The sequence below is a fragment of the Mauremys mutica genome, chromosome 3, assembly GCF_020497125.1.
Source record: "Mauremys mutica isolate MM-2020 ecotype Southern chromosome 3, ASM2049712v1, whole genome shotgun sequence".
NCBI lineage: Eukaryota > Metazoa > Chordata > Testudines > Geoemydidae > Mauremys > Mauremys mutica.
The window spans coordinates 191521117-191543579 of record NC_059074.1 but is presented as its reverse complement, the minus strand read 5'-3'; the positions used below and the strand labels follow the sequence as shown (position 1 = coordinate 191543579).

Sequence of the window (22463 nt, the reverse complement as noted above, 5' to 3'; positions counted from 1 at the left end):
TTTCACATTTATGCGAGTATAATTTGTGTGAGGAGCCCCGAGAGGTGTATTTCCTTGTTTAAGTATGAGTAGGGTCCTACCAAATTCACGTCCATTTTGGTCAATTTCTTGGTCATAGAATTTTAAAAATCATAAGTTTCATGATTTCAGCTATTTAAATCTGAAATTTCACAGTGTTCTAATTGTAGGGGTCTTGATCCAAAAAGGAGTTGTGGAGGGGGTCACGGTACTGCTATCCTTACTTGTGCGCTGCTGCTGGGAGGGCGCTGCCTTCAGAGCTGGGTGCCCAGCCAACAGCCACCACTCTCCAGCCGCCCATCTCTGAAGGCAGCACAGAAGTAAGGGTGGCAATACTGTGACCCCCTAAAATAACTCTGCAACCCCCCTGCAACTCCCTTTTGGGTCAGGACCCTCAATTTGAGAAACACTGGCCTCCCCTGCAAAATCTGTATCGTATAGGATAAAAGCACACAAAAGACCAGATTTCGGGGGGGGGGTACCAGATTTCACTGTCCATGATGCATTTTTCATGGCTGTGAATTTGGTAGGGCCCTAAGTGTAAGGACTTGATAGTAGGGGCTCATGCTACATATGGCAGCATGGGGTTGGGGAGTGTGATTTAGAGAATTTAGTCAGAGAGACAGCAGAGGAGCCTGATTTACCCTGGGGTAAAATAGACCAGGACCTTTGCTGAAATGTCTGACTCCTTATCACTCCGCCCAGCTTATATTCACAGAGAGCAGGTTGCCCGTGCCAAAACCTTGGCTTCAACATGCCAATATAAAAGCCAATGTGTGCTTTGCATTTAACGATGGGAAATGTTTTCATTCCCAGTGCAGGTACAAACATCACCATAGGAGGTGCATGGATCAGCATAGAACACTCTCCTGTCATGGAGTAAAGGATGGTTCCGACAGGACAGTAGGAAAGGGGGTCCTCAAGGTCCCAATTCTTCAGGAGCTGCTACAGGGGAGGCAGTAACCATGGAAAAGGCTCCTTCTCCAAGTAAGACACAGGTGTTATGGAACTTGTTTCTGGACTACCCTAAGAAAACAGACACTGCTTACTTATGGAATGGATCTTCAGCCGGTTTTCAAATTCCTTACTGAGGCAGAAGGGGCCACTGCTAAACAGAGAACTTGAACTCCATTAAAGGCTTTGAGTATATAGTAAGGGCAAAGCTCACCTTGGAAGTAACAGCAGGGAGAGTGGCAGGCCTCTTCTGATGGATTCCAGTGCCAGATTTGTGCATATCTCCCCAGGTGTGGTACCAAAGTAGGCAAAGAGGGAATACAGGCTGCTCCATCACCTGTCCTACCCCTGAGGCTCATCAGTAAATGACCATATTGACCCCCTGCTGTGTTCAGTGAGATACTTGTCGTTTGATGCTGCAGTAGCCTGAGGTTAGGGACTGTGGCCATGGGGCACTGTGGCAAACTGTGACATCAATTCTTTGTGGGAACTTTACATGTATTTTCAAGTTGTTCTCAAATTCCTTTCCTGACAGATTTCCCCCTGCTCATAAAATCCCAGCCTCCATATTGCTCCCTTTAAAATAACATGAAGGCTGTGGGTGAGACATGATGATGGAGGAAGGAGAACAATAAAAATAGCTATGAAGCATAAATTCAGACCTGGGTATCATGACTTCTTCAGTTAGCAGACAGAAAATTATATACAGTTATCACCTACACAAACATTTCAGGTATGCCTTCACCTTTCTGGAGTAGCTAACATTTTATATACCATAACTCAGCTGATCAGAGTGATAGAAGAGGTTCCCAGGAGAACACACTAGATAAAAAAAATAAATCAATGTGAAAACAGTAATATCTAATCTTCAGATAATAGCGACACAGCAACTTCTGTGCTGAAAGCCACATAGTTTAATGGAGAGACAGACACTGAAACTATCAGTAGAGCCTTATGATTTCCTAATACCTGAAGTGACAGCTGACTGAGCTCTATTACCTGTTAAACCAGTCATCTGTGTAGCGGGGATATGGGTAGGGATCGTTACTGCTGAAGTCGTAGCTGGCTTTGGCATTCTGGAAAACACAAATATTTCAACGAGTCTGCATGAAAACAGGCCAACAAAGCAAAACAGAATGCGGGAACTTGTAAAATGTTAATAAACTCTCCTTTTTGTTCTATTTTATCCATCTGAGTGTCATCTGATATACCTGGTTTGCTGGACATGACACATCTCAGCTATTATTAGTTACTGCATTAAATATCTGAGATGAACTTTCCTCAAAGTAGTATGCAAGCAGCATAGGCTGGTGTTTAGTACTATTCCGACTTCTGTCTCTGGGTCACTGGATTACCATGGGCAAGTCATGGTACGTCTTTCTGCCTCAGTTCCCCTCAAATGGGGATAACATTTACCCACCTTTTACAGTGCTTTGAGATATCTGTATTACAACTGTTGGGCATTATTATTATTGTTGTTTGTATTAGAGTGGTGCCCAGAGGCCGCACCTGAGAGGGAAGACTCATTGTGCTAAGCAGTGTACAAAAAATAGTAAGAGACAGACCCGAGCCTGAAGAATTTACATCTAAATAGACAAGGCAGACAAAGAGTGGGAGGGGAAACAGAGGCCCAGATCGGTGAAGTGCTCAAGGTCACACAGCATGTAAGTGGCAGAACCAGGAAATGTCCAGAAGCGGAGTTTTTCTTTAGGAGGAGAGGTAGATTCAAGCTAAAAACTCAACCTAGTTTTTACATAAGAACATAAGAACGGCCATACTGGGTCAGACCAAAAGTCCATCTAGCTCAGTATCCTGTCTTCTGACAGCCGCCAAAGCCAGGCATCTCAGGGGGAATGAACAGAAAAGATAATCGTCTAGTGATCCATCCCATTGCCCATTCCCAGCTTCTGGCAAACAGAGGCTAGGAACACCATTCCTGTCCATCCTGGCTAATAGTCATTGATGGACCTGCCCTCCATAAATTTATCTAGTTCTTTTTTGAACCCTGTTATAGTCTTGGTCTTCACAACATCCTCTGGCAAGGAGTTCCACAGGTTGACTATGCACTGTGTGAAGAAATACTTTTTATTTTTTTCAAACCTGCTGCCTATTAATTTCATGTGGTGATCCCCTGATTCTTGTGTTATGAAAAGTAATGAATAACACTGCCTTATGTATTCTCTCCACACCAGTCATGATTTTATAGACCTCTATCATATCTCCCTTAGTCATCTCTTTTCCAAGCTGAAAAGTCCCAGTCTTATCAATCTCTCCTCATACGGAAGCCATTCCATACCCCTAATCATTTTTGTTGCCCTTTTCTGAACTTTTTCCAATTCCAATAAATCTTTTTTGAGATGGGGTGACCACATCTACACACAGTATTCAAGATGTGGGCGTACCATGGATTTATATAGAGGCAATATGATATTTTCTGTCCTATTATCTATCCCTTTCTTAATGATTCTCAACATTCTGTTCACTTTTTAAACTGCCACTGCACATTGAGTGGATGTTTTCAGAGAACTAGCCACAATGACTCTAAAATCTTTTTCTTGAGTTGTGGCAGCTAATTTAGACCCCATCATTTTATATGTATAGTTGAGATTATGTTTTCCAATGTGCATTTCTTTGCATTTATCAACATTGAATTTCATCTGACATTTTGTTACCCAGTCACCCAAGAGGTGTGTGCGATCCTTTTGTAGCTCTTCACAGTCTGCTTGGGACTTAACTATCTTCAGTAGTTTTGTATCATCTGAAAATTTTGCCACCTCACTGTTTACCCCTTTTTCCAGATCATTTATGAATATGATGAATAGCACTGGACCCAGTACAGACCCCTGGGGAACACCACTATTTACCTCTCTCCATTCTGAAAACTGACCATTTATTCCTACCCTTTGTTTCCTATCTTTTAACCAGTTACCAATCCATGAGAGGACCTTCCCTCTTATCTCAAGACAGCTTGCTTTGCTTAAGAGCCTTTGGTGAGGGACCTTGTCAAAGGCTTTCTGAAAATCTAAGTACACTATATCCACTGGATTTCCCCTGTCCACGTGCTTGTTGACCCCCTCAAAGAATTCTAGTAGATTCGTGAGGCATGATTTGCCCTTACAAAAACTGTGTTGACTCTTCCCCAGCAAATTATGAGTCTGACAATTTTGTTCTTTATTATAGTTTCAACCATTTTGCCCGGTACTGAAGTCAGGCTTACTGACCTGTAATTGTCAGGATCACCTCTGGAGCCCTTTTTACAATTGGCATCACATTAGCTATCCTCCAGTCACTGGGTACAGAATCTGATTTAAATGATAGGTTACACACCACACTGCAGTTTCACATCTGAGTTCCTTCAGAACTCTTAGGTGAATACAATCTGGTCCTGGTAACTTATTACTGTTTAGTTTATCAATTTGTTCCAAAACCTCCTCTAATGACACAATCTGTGGCAGTTTCTCAGATCTGTCACCCAAAAAGAATGGCTCAGGTGTGGGAATTTCCCTCACATCCTCAGCTGGGAAGACAGATGCAAAGAATTAATTTTGTGTCTCTACAATGGCCTTATCATCCTTGAGTGCTCCTTTAGCATCTCGATCGTCCAGTGGCCCCACTAATTGTTTAGCAGGCTTCCTGCCTCTGATGTACTTAAACAATTTTTTGCTATTACTTTGAGTTTTTGGCTAGCTGTTCTTCAAATTATTTTTTGGTCTTCCTAATTATAATTTTTACACTTCATTTGCCAGAGTTTGTGCTCCTTTCTATTTTCCTCTCTAGGATTTAATTTCCACTTTTTAAAGGATGCTTTTTTGTCTCTGACTGCTTCTTTTACTTTGTTATTTAGCCACGGTGGAACTTTTTTTGTTCTCTGTTTTTTAATTTAATTGTGAAAGAAGCTTTTCACGACTGTGAGAACTTCAGGGGCTACTGCCAGCAATTCTGCAGCAAAAGCCAGACCATAGGAATTCAAAATAGTACATAGGTGAAGTGTCTAAATGACAGAGAGAAAATGTATTGCCAGTTCACAACACCCCATCTTAAAGTATCAGGATGAAATCCTGGCTCTGTTGAAGTCAGTGGGAGCTTTGCCATTGACCCTCCCTGTTGCTGTATAATACACCGAAGAGAAGTGAATGAGTCAACAGAAAAAGATCAAGTCCTTTCACGTATTAATATGTATTATGTCCACTAATAGTAAGACCAGCTGGACAGCTATCTAGGCATAGTAAAGTCAGAATGAAAATCCTGCCTGTCTATGGGTAATTTAATTAGTTGATAAAGTACACTCTGTACCAATTTCTAGGTTTGTTTCCTCTAGAGAGAAATGCACTTGAATCAGGAATTAAAGAAGTTTCTAATGCTATTGCCATGGATTATGCATGGCATGGATTTTAGGCAAACTGGAGGTAACTAATTTTAATTCAAATCTCATTTGCCTAGCCAGTAATATGAGTATGTTCACACTCAAAACCTAATTTGATGAGTTCTAGGCTTTGCCAGTTCCTCATTTGGTGCAGAATTTCTGACCTTTTTCCCATAAAATTCTCACTTTAGTGAAAATTGCTATTTCAATCTTGGTGTGGGTAGATTCAATCCACTCCCCACCTGCTAAACCCAAAGGAAATTACATGCGGCTAATTTGTCAGGAAGGAATTAGACATGCAGACACTCTTTGTATACTCATCAGCTGCTTTTGGTGTTGGTATCAGACAAAGAAAGAAGGGGTGGAAGGTCCTTCAAGATATATAATTATATAACTATATATTCAAAGTAGGGATGGGCAAATTGCTTCAGAAAACAATCCAACCCACCCTACAGACAGTAGCTCTCCTGTATGTTCAAAAAAATTCCTTTTTAAGAAAGACACCTTTCAAAATTCCCTCTCTCTAATCTACTGTATTCTGGGTTACCCACTAGAGTACTGTATTCACAGAAGCAGAGTATTTTCTAAGGCCTGGTCTACACTACGCGTTTAAACCGGTTTTAGGAGCATTAAACCAATTTAACGCCAAACCCGTCCACACTAAGAGGCCCTTTATATCGGTATAAAGGGCTCTTTAAACCGGTTTCTGTACTCCTCCCTAACGAGAGGAGTAGCGCTAATATCGGTATTACCATATCGGATTAGGGTTAGTGTGGCCGCAAATCGACGGTATTGGCCTCCGGGTGGTATCCCACAGTGCACCACTGACCGCTCTGGACAGCAATCTGAACTCGGATGGAGTGGCCAGGTAGACAGGAAAAGCCCCGCGAACTTTTGAATATTTCCTGTTTGCCTAGCGTGGAGCTCCGATCAGCACGTGTGGCAATGCAGTTAAAAATCAAAATAAAGAAAGAGCTCCCGCATGGACGATGCGGACATGATCGCTGTAAGGGCAGGCAAATCTGTTCTATCAGTGCTCCGTTACAGAAGATGAAATTCAAAATCATTTTAAAAAAATCTCCAGACAGACGCCATAGCAGGGGCTCAGCGCACTGCTGCGTGACAAACGTAACGGAAAGCCAAAGAATCAAATGGACGCTCATGGACTGGAGGACTCAAGCTATCCCACAGTTCCTGCAGTCTCCGAAAGTATTTACATTCTTGGCTGAGCTCCAAATGCTTCTAGGGTCAAACACAGTGTCAGCGGTGGGTCAGGGCATAGCTCGGCAATTTACGCACACCCCCACCCACCCCCAGAAGTGAAAGGGAAAACAATCCTCTCTTGACTCTTTTACATGTCACCCTATCTTTACTGAATGCTGCAGATAGACGCGATGGTGCAGCACTCAACACCAACATCCTTGCTCCCCCCACGCTATGGCTGGCTGATGGTACAATACGACTGGTATCCGTCCTCGTCATCAGCCTATTGGCACATGGGGCAGTGCAAAAGGACTGGTAACCATGCCGACTAGCATCCGTGAGGTCAATGAAGGGCGCCTGGTCCTAATCTTTTTACCAATTTATGGATTGGTAGATGGTACAGTATGGCTGGTAACCATCTCTGCTGTCATGCAAAAGCAAAAGCATGCTGCTGTGTAGCGCTGCTGAATCGCCTCTGTCAGCGGCATCTAGTACACATAAGAACATAAGAACATAAGAAAGGCCGTACCGGGTCAGACCAAAGGTCCATCTAGCCCAGTATCTGTCTACCGACAGTGGCCAATGCCAGGTGCCCCTGAGGGAGTGAACCTAACAGGCAATGATCAAGTGATCTTTCTCCTGCCATCCATCTCCATCCTCTGACGAACAGAGGCTAGGGACACCATTCTTACCCATCCTGGCTAATAGCCATTTATGGACTTAGCCACCATGAATTTATCCAGTCCCCTTTTAAACATTGTTATAGTCCTAGCCTTCACAACCTCCTCAGGTAAGGAGTTCCACAAGTTGACTGTGCGCTGTGTGAAGAAGAACTTCCTTTTATTTGTTTTAAACCTGCTGCCTATTAATTTCATTTGGTGACCCCTAGTTCTTGTATTATGGGAATAAGTAAATAACTTTTCCTTATCCACTTTCTCAACATCACTCATGATTTTATATACCTCTATCATGTCCCCCCTTAGTCTTCTCTTTTCCAAACTGAAGAGTCCTAGCCTCTTTAATCTTTCCTCATATGGGACCTTCTCTAAACCCCTAATCATTTTAGTTGCTCTTTTCTGAACCTTTTCTAGTGCTAGAATATCTTTTTTGAGGTGAGGAGACCACATCTGTACACAGTATTCGAGATGTGGGCGTACCATGGATTTATATAAGGGCAATAATATATTCTCAGTCTTATTCTCTATCCCCAGTCTTATTCTCTATCCTCAGTCTTATTCTCTATCCCTCAGTCTTATTCTCTATCCCCATACGGTGACAGTGACAAAAGGCAAAACAGGCTCCATGATTGCCATGCTATGGCATCTGCCAGGGCAATCCAGGGAAAAAAGCCGCGAAATGCTTGTCTGCCGTTGCTTTCCCAGAGGAAGGAGTGACTGACGACATTTACCCAGAACCACCCGCACCCACAGTGCAATGCTCCAGAAATCGACGCTAGCCTCGGACCGTGGACGCACACCACCGATTTAATGTGTTTAGTGTGGCCGCGCGCACTCGATTTTATTCAATCTGTTTTACAAAACCGGTTTATGCAAATTCGGAATAGTCCCGTAGTGTAGACGTACCCTAAGAAACAGTCAGCATAGTCCACAAAGAGCAGAATTAGGAAGACTAAGAAAATAACTGCAGATTCAAGTATTTATTTCCCTCTTCCTTTTCTTCAGCCCCTTTCTTGAAAACAGCAAGCCTTCTGCAGCCTTTAAGAATAAAATCCTGCTGACACAGTACAAAATACTTTATATTAGAGCTAGTCAGAAGATGGGATTTATTTTCATGGAATATTTTGACTTTAGATGAAAACTCAAAAATCAAAATATTTTGTTGAAAAACCTATGCTGCTTCAGAGCCTCATGGGAGCTGTAGTTTGCATGCCTTTCAGTTTCGGCTACGTACTTTAGTTTTCATCCAAGAATTGAAAACTTCCATTTTGGGGAGTACAGTTTTTTTTTTATTAAAAAACAAGCCAGAGAAAGCAGACACTTTCCCCCTAAAACTTCATTTAATCAAAAACCCAATTTTCCTTTCAAAAAATGGTTTTGGCAGAAAATATTTGATGAGCCCAACTTGATATTATTATAAACAGTACACTCAAAAATAGATCCATTATTATTGCATGGAGAGACTACTTGTCCTGTATTTTAAAGGCCATCTCTAACTTGGTTCCTAACATCCTGCAACCCTTATGCTAATAAGATGCTACCACGTAGCACTGGATCAGAAAGTAACACGCTATCAAACCATAAATCACAGAAAAGTTCATATACAAAGATGAGATTTTGGCCCACCAAGAAAAACAAAATAAATTAAATAAAAGCTTTGACTTGCATTTTTCATGCAGTTGCCCTGTATTTTCTTGTGGCAAACCCTTCTATTGTATAACAGTTACATATGGAAAATACTAAACCAATTGTTTCATATGCTGTTTAGCAATGATTGTGTATCTTGAATAATAATGAACACTTCCTGACATTTTACATGGCTTTATAGGCCTCTAAAGAGCAATGCATAAGCAGCTATGTTTTCCTATTTAATCCAAGAATTTTTCCTACACTTATATGACAGCCCAGGAGGCAAATGTTAAAAGATATGCCTCTCGCTACTAGTAGACTGAATTCATCTATGGGAGTTGAATAAGGATGACTTTGGCTCAGTTTTTTTGGGCTTTATATTTTAACAGTGTTCAGTTCTTTGCTCCCTCGTATGGGTACAATCCCGTATGGAACTGGTCCTATAATTTCCGGTTTTCTCTCTTGACTCCTACACTGACCACAAGACAAAGAAACACCAAGCCTAAATGATGGTGTGTAATGTCTTTGACAAATTGCTTGTGAATACTGTTCAAAGCCATACAGTGGAAATAAATAATTCAGTTGTTGTACATAAGATCTTGAGTGCAGAGGATAAATTCTTCATGAGATGGAAAAGCAAACAGTGTATTCTTTGCCTAAGGGAGTATAACTGAGGGCAAAATGCCTCACTGAAAAACACCCAAACAATGGCACCAAAACAGTGTTGCTATGGGGAAGGCTTCCCCTATTTGCCAGCTGAAGCATTTGCCTTCTGATTGTTTCAAGACTATTCAAAAAGTCCCACAGGGTTCTTGCTGCAAACAGTTCTGGCATGAAGATTTCCAGAGCCCTGGTAACCTTTTATTTACATTTTAAAAGGCATTTATATATAGATGCATAGGAAATCTGCTAATTACGTATACAGTTCATTTTATATGTAAATGCAGAGGTAGTTAATTTGTACAAGTAGAGGTACGGGTGAACATTATAAACACCATTTCTTTTGGTCCAACATTGTTATTTGCAATTAGATGTACCAGTATCAGCAAATGGACACCAGATTTTCAGCCTGCCTGGGGCGCAGTGCAATTTGGTGTTAGCTCTGGGCCATTGCTCTTTGTCCTTATTCTGTGTGTATAGAATATTGACTCGAACCCAGTGATCCTTGATTGAGATTGTCAAAATCAGGCTAGGATTGTCCCACATCTTTAATTTCTTGTATTTTCTTTTGTCAGAACGTGATCACATGACTTTCTTACGTGAGCAACACAATTTCTTTTAAAAGCCTGTTTCTCTTTGGAACAAATGCAGCTCTTTGTTTTCAGGTATATGGGACAGAAGGCAGTCAGATGCTACAGGGATGGGTGACTTTAGAGAGACCTAGTTAGATATCTAACATGGACCCCTGGGCAGGCCTGGACATGTATAGAAACTGAGTTATCCCCTCTGGTCACCCACAGCGATTGGAGATATTTTACTTCATTTTGTTGGTGTTTTCTAGTGTGGAGAATGAGGGAGTTCTGTGTATTATTTTTTATAACCTTAGTTTACGTGTATGATATTTTCCTGGCTGATGATATTTTCCTGATAGAATAGCATTAAATCAGGAGGCTGATGCGGGGGAAGCAAACATGAAATGAAACAATGACAGATAAGTCTCCTTAGGGAACAGTGGGGGAAGCTATGGACTGGGGAATGTCTCTGCTAGGCTTCAGCCAGGCTGGCCAAGTTTACTTTTCCCAGATATCATCCTAAGATCAAAGGGGATACTAAAGCCTTAAAGATGCCAGCTTAAGGAACAAGGTGGCTGTAGTGGGTTGTCAGCAGCTGCCTTGGTGGGGAGAGATTGACAAAGACACAGTGACGGTGAGAGACTCAAACTGTAGCAAGCATGGAGATAATTGGGGTCAAGGGAACATACAAAAGCATTCAAGGAAAGATTCTGGTGTAGGTGAGTCCCATGCGTACAGGCCTTTCTCGTATTAACCCTTTGCTCTGTGTGCTACGTACCTCTGTGTGAACAAAAAATGCTTTGTTTTGAAGAAGTTGGTTTTGAATCATTTTAATCAGCTGCTGTTACAGGCTCATGGAGGTAAAGGCCATACAGGTGTCAAACCCAGGGCCGGGAACCCATTAGGTGACCTAGGTGGTCACCTAGGGTGCTAACATTTGGGGGAGGTGACCGCAACGGCCGGATGTTCGGCCGCCGCAGTCATTGGCAGTATTTCAGGGGCGGGACCTTCCGCCGCCTCCGTTGGGGGCACCATTTCGGAGGCGGGACCTTCCGTTGCCTACGGTGCCAAAAAGTCTGCCAGCGCTTCTGGTCAAACCCAGCTGGATCTGTTGGGTTAACATGGCTGGGAAACAGGGAGGCTGCAGTCCAGAGATCCAGTCTAAGAGTGGTAGGAGTGTGTGGTCCCCCTTCTCCCCAGAGAGGGATGAAGGTGGCAAATCCTATCCCCAACAGGACAACAGATGGGCTGCCAGAACTGGTTTAAATGAGGTAATAATTATACCTAGCTATTGTAGAGTTCTTTTCTTCAGTGGGTAGCATTATATTCAAATTTACAGATGGGGAAACAGACACAGAGAGGTGAAGTGACTTGTACCAGGTCACCTGGCAGGCCAAGCCAGGAATAGAACCCAGGTCTCCTGCAGTACAGTGCTCTATGTATCAGGCCATACGCCTCACCTACATAAATCTCTTGCTCTTTCTCTGCCCCACCCCCCCTTACAGAAAGCACCATCACAATTGATACTAATTAACACCCTCACTAACAGCCTCAATGAATAACGTCTAGGACCGAGTAGGCCAGGGGAGTAAATCTCCTTCTTCTCGCTAGGGATGACCCCCCTGATAAATATGAGGTATCCTGGCAGGAAGATGCCAGTCTTTCATGGGTTCATACCACATCATTCTGTGGATAAAATGAGGACTTGCTCTTCAGTTCTATCTGGTATCTTCCATGAGAACATTTACTAACACAACATTCAAAAAGAAAGGGTATTTCCTGCACGACTCCAGAAGGCAAGAGGGAAAGAAGAAATCCTGTGAACGCAGGGGGAAAAAAAAATTCTATTGACTCACTAACATGCCCCTTGTGGTGTTGGGCTCCTAGTTTCATACATTTTAAGCCCAGAAGGAACTCATTAGATCTTCTAGTCTGGCCCCCAGTATATCCCAGGCTATAGAATTGTATTCATTTATTCATGTATGGAGCCCAATAATTTGTATATAAAATTCCCATCACAGTTAATGCAAGTTCCTTGTGTTCATCTCCAGCACATTAAGAAACAAACCAACCATAACTATTTGCAGCATATTACAGGTTTGTTCATACAAGTGATTTAGTTTGGGCTGAAATGTGATGGAATACTGCTGACCCAGCACAGTCTGAGTTTTCAGACACTGCCGACAGCCAGAACACATCAATAAAGTGAAAAGTCATCTTCAGAAATTCCTTGCCTGTGAATACAATAGTTTGCTTCTAGCAATATCAGAAGCCCCTGTACTTAGTTGTTATAGGTACATCATAAAAGAAGAAGATTCTCAATTAGATAAAACCAGCAGACTTTTAATAGTGAAAGGGCAGCAATCCAATCCTGCTCTCTTTGAAAAGAGCCAGACTATAATAGATTGGAAAGGCATTTGAAAAGGATGGGATATGCCGGCCCTTGGTTAGCACGCAAGCTCACAGACCTACTGATTCTTCTCTACTGCTGATCCAGCTATTCAGTGTTGCCTCAGGGATTTTACTTCTCCTCCCAGGGTGATGATATATTGCGTACTGCCTGTTCTCAGAGCTCACTAATTACTGACAGTACAGTACAAGGTGCAACCATGATTTCAGAATGCAAAGCAACAATCCACAGAGCTTCCAACTGGAACAGCTGCTCTAAGAATTAAGCAGTTTAAAATAAAATAAAACATTGGACAAGATTAGTGTGGAGTAGGACTCCGGCTTGCCACATGTTGTGTTTTGCACAGACATCCACAGATGTAAGCAGGGTCTGAATGAGCTCTCCCCTGACATCTGGTGACGAGCTGGGGGAAAAGCCTTCAGGAACTGACTTTGTTTGCACAGACACACCGACTCTACCTAGGTGCACAGCATGATGGAGCTGTTTTGCCCAAATGATCACTTTTGGCTGGTGTTGGATTGCAAGTCACTTTGATGTTGGGTGCTGAGGTGGTGAAAGGTCCTTGTCCTTGTTGTGTGAGTGGGGGCAGCAGAACTATGCTTGGCATGCCCTGATTGAGGACAGTCACTCTCAATGGAACTGCACTCTCTAAGCCAGGCGTAAGGGGGCCAAAGGCAAGTGGAGAGGAGAATGGGTGGGGACAGGTGCTTGTACCTGGTGGTGTGGTCTCTGCCCAAACAGTCCTAGACGTCATTTGACCCTTTCCCTCTCCACTGTTTAATAACAGAGCCGATTAGACTCAACTCGGCATCTTTTGTTTTGTTATGGATCCACCAGAGCTGAAATAACACTTAGACCGGGCTATCAGTTAAGATTTAGGCCAGCATGTGGGACACGCTTGCAGCATTTTCCCCAAATTAATGCCAAGTTCTTTCCCCCTTTTTTATTAAAAAAGTTTTCTTCTCTATACTCAGACTGACTGCTTATGAGAGGGGAAGTAATGCCTCTTAGAGGTGCCCGGAGTGGTGCATAATTTTCCCAGGTTACTGTGTGGGGGCTTAAGCTCCTTCTGTGTTGTATTGTTAAAAAAACACTTAGATATTGAACTCGGCCCTTGTCGCTGCCAACTCCGCTTGACAGAAGGGTTACACAAACAATATCACATTTCTCTTCATTCTTGTATTCTTGCCAACCAAATTTGGAATGGAGACATGGATTTCCTTAGTTAGGAAATGCATTTGTTGTCTGCAGCAGAGCTGGTCAGAATGTTTTTCCATTGGGAACACCAGTTAATTGAAATTGGAACGTTGAATGGAGATAGTTTGAACCTACCTGGCTCCTTGGCTTGCCTGACTGGTTTTTCAACACCCACTTGGCAGTCTGATGGGAGCCAAGAGTCTGGAAGCCCTGGATTCCAAGAACCTAAGCTCCTAGATCCTTGGCTCCTTTGCAGCTTACGTGGCTACTGTGGAACGGGGCTCCCCAATCTTCCTGGCTGGCCGATGGGGAACCAGGAGCCTGAAAGCTGTGGGAGCTGTGCCTCACAAGCTCTGAGACTCGAAATCATCCATGAAATGGAATTCTCTTTCTGCACAGAGCTTTAGTCCGCAGTCACAAGGACAGCTTAGTTTAATTGGAGCGGATAACAACATTCTGGGTAACATCATAGTAATAGGAATTTGGGAGATAGCCTCAAGACAGTTCTTGTATTAATTTCCTCAAATCAAACAAGTCTGTATTAGGTTAGAAACTTAACTATTTGAGGAACTAGGTAGCAAGTGGGATAAACTGTTTAAAAACAAATCACTGACTTTGTATGATTTTGTATCAGGATGCTGATTGTATTTGCTCTGGCCTATGTCGTATAGTGCTTTGACTCTTCTGTATTTTCTTGTCTTGTATAGGTACGAAAACAACTTGTAATGTCATTTCTGTCTGTCTTCATTAAAATAATATTTTAAAGGTAGCTGTTTTAAAGGAGAACCGCTTCATTGAGAGAATCATAGATTGTGTTCTTCTGCTCTTTAGATCAATTTGTGAAGTGCAAACTCTTCTCTTCATTTCTACTCAGCACTAGAATGTCATGTAGTTTCTTATTATATCTCCTTTTCACTAATTTCTTTCCTACTTTCCCTGAAGACATGGCCAGTAAACCTACATGAGCAACACTGTCAGATGAAGCTTTTCAACCTGGGTGCATCCTCACAAACAAGACCTGTATCCCCAGATAACCTTCCAAACTAATTATTTCACAGAAATACATGGGGCCAAATTCTCAGCTGGTGTAGATCAGCATAACCCCATTGATTTCTATGAAGCTTCACCAATTCCTAGCCGAGAGACTGGCCCATAAATTTATGACATTCTTTGCAGATAGTGTCAGGAACAAGAAATTCTTACAACCCTCAGCCGTGGGAAAATAACCATGAACTCCCTACTTCTCTGCCACACAAAGTGCTAAAGCTTTCCCCACTGCAGTACTCCAAACCATGTGAGCACAGAATGCTTGCCCATAACTTCAGAACCCAGCAGTTCTATCTGCAAAGACCTAGCAGCCTTCTCCACAGAAATCACTGAGAGGCAACAACAGGTGGCACACAACTCCATTAGACTCCTTTGAAAAGACCAGCATTACTCTCTCAAAAATTAGGCCTCTCTGAAATGAGATGACAGCCTGAGTCCAATTACAGAAGAAAATTGTCCACATCACAAACGCAGAACTGCAGCTGTCCCCTTGGTTATCCTTCTTCACAATTTCAGTAGAGGCTAAGGTTGGAATGGACAGGGAGACAGCTATGATATGACCTCCCATGATGATTCCCCTGGAACAGTGCAGAGCCACATTGGTACAGCAGCATGAAGGAAGCATAACCTGCCCCTACTAATGCTGTGTCTGATCAATGGATAGATTTGTCTGGATGGCAGCCATGAGCACTAAAGTAATGGTGCTTCATCCTGACCTCATTTACACCAGTGAAACTCCATTGATGTAGAGCAATCACTCATAATTTAAATGAGACTGGATGTAAACTGACTCACAGTAAGGCCCATAATATCAGTGTGAATGGGGAAATGGGAATCAAAACTTAGATCTTTTTCTTGTAGATTCCAAGCTAAATTCTGCTAGATTCAACCTTACTGACAGACACATCTCTATTGGGACTACAGTAACTGAGAGCAGAATTTGGTTCTCTATATATTCCCATCATTAACAACTACAGTGTATTTCACTTCTCTGGACACCAAATTTCCTGCAACTAATGAGCAAAAATCATCAGTATCTATGATTTGTTGTTAAGGGCTAGCTAGGTTAGGGAGAGGGATAGCTCAGTGGCTTGAGCATTGGCCTGCTAAACCTAGGCTATGAGCTCAATCCTTGCAAGGGCCACTTAGGGATCTGGGGCAAAATCAGTACTTAGTCCTGCTAGTGAAGCCAGGGGGCCGGACTCAATGAGCTTTCAGGGTCTGTTCCAGTTCTGATAGATAGGTTCTCTAAATGAAAGGTGTGTCTATAGTAGAGTTGTTTCCTCAAACTCTCAGTGCCCAGTACTTATAAATACCCTATTGTATTATTACTTATGTTTTGGCCAAGTGCAGAGAAAAATGTTCCCTTCACATCTCTCTTTCATGCCAGCAGAACCATCCTGAATTTATAGTACTTGATAAACTTGAATAATCTGTTATACTGGAACCATAAAAACCTTTTAACCAGATATTTCCTATTTGATTCTGCTTAGGAAGCACTTGCAAGAAAGTGACTATTAGTCTGTATTTATTTAATTTATTTTCTTCTTACAAGCCAGAGTTTTTTCATGTCGTAACTGAACATTTTATTTTTTATAAGAGCATAAGCATTAGTAATAATTGCAATTTTCTTTTGATTGCTTCGCAGTTTCCCATCTCAGTAATTTTCCTCTGCACTGGCTGTGTTTTTAAACTAAGAAGGCTGGATTTTCTTGGCAATATTTCATTCACACTTGTGAGTACATGCCCAGAAAAACAAAACTTTGCTAAGATAGACCAGATACTTTCATTCTAACTTTTAGAAGTGACTATTGATCATTGATTTTGGCTGCCTAACTAGAGACACCAACTCAGTGAAAAGTGGGCCCTTTTAAGGAGTCTCAGCTTGCATACCCAAAACTGAAGCACTTAAAATCACTAGTCACTTTTGAAAATGTAGGCCTACATATTTACAAACTTCAGAAAAAAGGATTTTGACAGAATACTATAGTTAAAAGCAAGCAAGCAAAAACCCGAAAGTTTGCTACATGAGGGCTACACTCTACAATTACTATTCATGCAGAGTAGCTTTTTACTCCTTAGATAAAGGTGGCAGAATCTAGCCTTGATGTCTAAAATAAAATTTAATAATAATAATAATAATAATAATAATGTGTTATAGTAGAAGTTAGATGACACTTTAAACAGGCTTACAAGTTCTTTTTCTTTGTGTATGAATAGTCTTGGGAAGATATGCTGAGTTGTTGTTAGTTTTGTTTATGCAAGAATGTGGGTAGAAGGAGTTGAGTGAACAGGAAATGTTGCTCTCTGCCTGCACCTCCAATTAGAGAGTCAATAACTGAGGCAGAGAAGTTCCTTGAGCACTGATGCTGGGCTGAGATTGCTGAAAGAAGGGATTGCCCTGCAAGCTGTTTGACCACCTTGCGGACTGTTTATTTGTAAATAAAACAAAGTTACACTAAGGGTAGGTCTATACTCACCGTCCGGGTCGACGCGGTGAGTTCGACTTCTCGGACTTCTCGAACGGCGGTGGCAGAGTCGACCTTGGAGCCGCGGAGTTCAACCCCGCCGCGTCTGGACGGGTAAGTCAGTCGAACTAGGGTACTTCGAGTTCAGCTACGCGAATAGCTGAACTTGCATACCCTAGTTCGACCCCCCCCCCCTTAGCGTAGACCAGGCCTTAGTGTATACCTAGACTCTGCATCACCACCACCACCACTCTGCAGAAGCACAATGCAGGGGTCAGAACAGGACACTGGTGTTGGAAGAAGGGGCAATCCTAGCGTCTCAAGCAAGACAAAGTTTTAGGGTTGCCAACCCACCAGGATTGTCCTGGAATCTCCAGGAATTAAAGAGTAATCTTTAATTAAAGATCACGTCAGGAGATGAAACCTCCAGGAATACGTCCAACCGAAACTGGCAAGCCTACAAAGTTTCCAAGATGGCAGATTGGTAGCAATAGTGATAATAACCTTGGATCAGAGCTACTTTGTTTGCAGTTTATAAACTACCTAGGCATAGCTTGCCAAGTTTTTATCTACTTTTACTAAAAACTATTTGGCTTACAGAATTTACAAACCCTGCAAGATCTATCAGAAGTTTATAAATCCTATGGCGACTTCAAGCTTTAATATTTGCACATTCAAAAATTCCATGAACAACTAACTCCAAAATGAGTTACAATTCATAAAACACATTTGGGGTTTCAGTATTGAGATATTTTGGAATTACAGTTTGCTTTTATAACAGCAAGAATGGGAAGACTTTTCAGAAAGAGAAAACCTACAATTTTTCAAAGTCCCTTGCATCAAGGAAATTATTGAAGAGATTCATCTTATGATAAAATGTCATCTTCCTAGAAACCCCCTGGCCTCCTTACTTAATGCTGCAATAAAAGAGCTGCATTTTAAACAGAATGACATTTCATTATTCTTGTTACAACTAGCCTCTGTATTGCACCTTATTGAAACAATGTGATCTCCCCCCCCGCCCTTTATGGAATTGTGGAATTAGAAAATATGGACTGTTCTTGTAACGGAAAAGCTTTCACATCGAGTTGTGCACAAGGGAAGAGCCAAAAAGAAGCCCTAGGTATTTAGAAATCTGGTTACGGTTTCTAGCATACTCAGAGGAGGTAGGCTCTCCAGTTGACAAACAGACTCTTTGTTCACATTCTTTGAATATTAACCTGATCTTGAACAAATAATGTCAGCTGTAGTATGCTAACATTCTATTGTAACTGCCTTAATTTTTTTAAATGGCTTATCTAATTACCCTCAAACCTTCCCTTTCACCAACATTTCTTTGGCTTAAGCAAAAGCATGAGAATTTTTGGCAGAAATCAGTTTTTATTGAAACACACACATGCACACACACAAATTTGGGAATGAAAAAGTATCAAAATGGGGTTTTTAAATAAAGGCAGTGGTAAAAAAAAAAAGTGGATAAACTAACCTAAACTATGCTCCATATTCCCCAGATGAGAAGTGGGTAAACTCAGTTTACCCTACCTCAATTACACTACTAAATAAAGGCTACCTGACAACTTACCCTACTACTATCATGGCTCTGTAATTTTCACTGTGATGTGTAGGAAATCGGAAGTACTACTCCCATTGGTAACAGGATTTGAACAGCTAATTACCTAGCCAGGTTCTATTTACAAATGGAAAAAGAAAGCTAAAATACAAAAGCTGATAACTATCAGTTTGCTTAGCTAGCTACCCTTTAACTTTCAAAGTGGTGCACAATAGTCTTAGAAGTTTGCCCACCATAAAATAAAGGGGAATTGGATGCTTCTAGCATTGCATGTTGCTTTGAAAATTAAAGGATTTATTGTTAAACACTGTCAGAGCAAGCAGCACTTTTTAAAGTTCTTCTTATGCAATGTGCTCTTTGTTGATTTCTTTAAAGTGAAAAGATAAAAGCATCCATATCTAGAAGGTTAGAAATGCAAGATTCATTGATTTATATTTATATATTGTATTTTATTAGCAGTTGGACAGAGCTCAATAAGTTTTACTGAAAAATGTTAAGGACCTACACAGTGGCTGGCATTAAAAAAAATCAACTGTTATTACACTGTGGAATCAGAGATTGTAAGAAACAGGGCCGGATTCTCCCATCTGTTACATGGCTTTTCCATCAGTGTAATCCCTTTGAAGTCAATGGAGTTACACAGGCATAAGATGGTGTAAAAGAGTGGAAATTCAGGTCCATTATCCTTAATTGTATTCCTCCACTTAGAATAAGTAGTAACAGTGCTGTCTTTAAACACTGAACTGTGTTAACCAATAATGAATGCTGAGTTTTAATGGCAGCCATTGCATACCTACACCATCTACAGAGGGATGAAATGGGAGGAAGAGAGGACAGCTGTCTCTTGTATGCATTAGCTAATCTCAGTAGGCCTGATAGAAAGCCCATTGAAATCAATGGAAAGATTCCCATTGATTTCAGTGAGCTTTGGATCATGCCCAGTGTGAAGATCTTTGTCAAATGCCAAGTGGCAGCTGTTTTTTTTTAAAATCAGCATTAGAAAACCCTCCAAATTAAAGGCGTACAGTAAGAAGATAACCATAGTCGTAACTGTGGCAGAATGACATGGTTATGTGGCCAGGATGTGGGGAGACCACACATGCTTATAGGGACTACAGCTTAAATCAAGAACACAACATGGGATAGAGAAGTTTGAGGGATTTATTGTGGCTAACATATTTAGGGATCAGTCTCATTCACACTGATGTCAAAGGCAAAATTCCTTTTGATTTCAGTGGATGCTAGATTAGGCTCTAAATCTATCCATGAGGAAGACAAAGCAAGCCTTTGGGTATGTTTCTAGAGGGGTACTCTACACCAGAAGAGGTCACTCTGGCATTATACATGGTGTTGGTGGAATGCGGTCATCACTTTTAAAAACCTCGCAGTTACAAGATTGATTATAACAAAGTGCAGGGGATAATGCAAATGCTGCTGTAATCTCATTTGTTTCTCTAAAGTAATAATGGCAATATGTTAAGGCTGCATCATGTGAAACTCTGGTCATGTTATCACAAGAAAAACAAGGTAGAAATTAAAACTCTGCAGAAGAGAGAAGCCAGTATGGTTCAGTTTGTTGCAAGTATTAGTTATAGCAGCTTTGGCTTGGCCAATATTGGTTTTTTTTTTAAATAAAAAGGAGAAAGAAAAGCTGTTATAGATCTGAACGGCAGCAAAGAGACTGAAGGCAGTAAACTGGTAAAGACAGTGCATTCTAAAGCTTTACAGATTGAAATGGAAGGAACAAGCCTACAGGCAATTCAAGCAGAGTTTCACTTAAATTGTACGAAGATGGAACAAGATGTAAGGCCATGTAATAATAGTCTTGTAAGCCAATTCCAAATTTCCAAGAGTAAATCAGAAAATACTATACAAGCTACTACCTAGATTTCTTTTGTCAAGGAGAGGAGATGCAGGTTGATTTGCATGCCTTAGGATTAAAAGCTCCTGAGGAGCCACACTGTGTACTCTATTCTATTCTATACAAGTTCTTAGCTCTCCATCTTCAGCCCTGAACGTCTTCTAGTAGTGCATTAAGTGACATGACTAATATTTGCCATGTGTCTTCTCAAGACCTTCAGTGTTCCTATTTATAAACTATTTTCATTTATAAAAAATGTTTTAATGGTTTCTTTTGTATGGAAGCCTATGAAGCCAATGGAAAAATCAAAACAAAATTCTAGGAAGTGGGGCTGAGATTCTGGAACACATATTCACATGCAAGAGCTACTCATGGAACATTTTCCAATTGCTTATGTTCTTGTCAAGAGCACATTATCATTTACATATCATCAAAAGGCTGTTCTGTGAAAGTTTTATAGGTTTGACCATAGCCAACACTTTAACAGTAACTTACTGTATATGCAAATGGGGTATCGATACCATTAGTTGACTGAACAAGAGCTTCAGAATTACATTAATCTGACATGGTATGACTGTTAACTGATTTTGCAATTGACTCAAGTACCATGGAGCTTAAGATGACTTAGCTTCCAACAGGATGTAAGACTGAAACATTATCTAGCATTCAAAATTCAAAGTATACAATCTCTGAAAGCTCTATAGTCTTTGTGCTCTCCAACAGTCTTACTTAAACAAAGAAACACTTGTAAAGTCTAGAACAAAATACAGGCACAGAGTTTCTAACAAGATGCAATGTAAACAAAAACTCGGACAAAGAGTACATGGCAGGATCCTACTATTTGACATACTATTAATGGGATCCACAAATGCTTTGAAGATTATGGGTGAAATCTGGGCTCCATCAAAGTCAATGGCAAAACTCCTACTGACTTCAGTGGAGCCAAGATTTTACTCTATATATGGTAGGCTCTGTTCTATTCTACTATTAATTTTATATTATGTATTGCATCCACCAGGAAAATTGTATAAACTTAAAACTAGTTAAAAAAAAACTGATCTGGGCCAGGCAACCAAACAAAACCATAATTACAAAGTTGTTTAGCAGAGAACAAAAGACATTTATATTTTTATACATTTTTTTCATATTTTGAACAGATACAACCACTGCACATCAGAAATCTTAGTGAGCACTAGGATAATATGGAGAATATAAATGCTGTGGATTAAGAACAATCAATGCAAATAAAAGATCTGTAGCGTCAGGGAGAAGCAGTGGAACAGAAAAACTGTAAGGCATTTCAAGTGAGCAAGAATAATTTACAGATAATAATAATGAAGGGAACGCATTTAAGTATGAAGGGTTAAAATCCATGCACATTTTATATAACAACCACTCCATTGGTATATGGATTGTGCCAGCTCTTTCTCAGACCCAAAGTCCAGAGTTTGGTCTGGAGACCAAAGGCCTAGCAAACAGTAATTAGCTAAGAGAAAGCTGGGGTAAACAGATAATCTTGTTTTTGCTAAAATAGGCCTGATCAGCAAATTGCCAGGTGTTGGAGCTAAGACCTAAATAATTGTGTCTTAGTCAGAGTTGCAAACTGAACAAAGGATCCCTGTTCCTATTGTGTCAGTCTCTTCTGTAGGGAACGTTCTTCCCACAGATCCAACCTTGAGTTTATGAAAAGTTGGCACATGTCAGTATAAGATATGGCATCCTTCCACCTCCCTTCCCAGGGACCAATGCTCTGCCTTAAAACATAAAGGGGACAATCTTTATTGCCATATACTTTCACTATTTCTTCGCTTTAACCCCTAGGAATGTACCTGGT

The 22463-nt window shown here is 41.1% G+C and overlaps 1 protein-coding gene across 1 annotated transcript in view; it reads right to left on the bottom strand.

Annotated features, from left to right (window-relative positions):
* The window catches only part of PCSK2 (proprotein convertase subtilisin/kexin type 2), a 192573-nt gene that overhangs the window by 48501 nt on the left and 121609 nt on the right, over positions 1-22463 (bottom strand). Inside the window, exon 6 of the mRNA XM_045011505.1 lies at positions 1972-2048. Coding sequence (XP_044867440.1) covers positions 1972-2048 — 77 coding nt within the window. The remainder of the gene's footprint in view (positions 1-1971; positions 2049-22463) is intronic.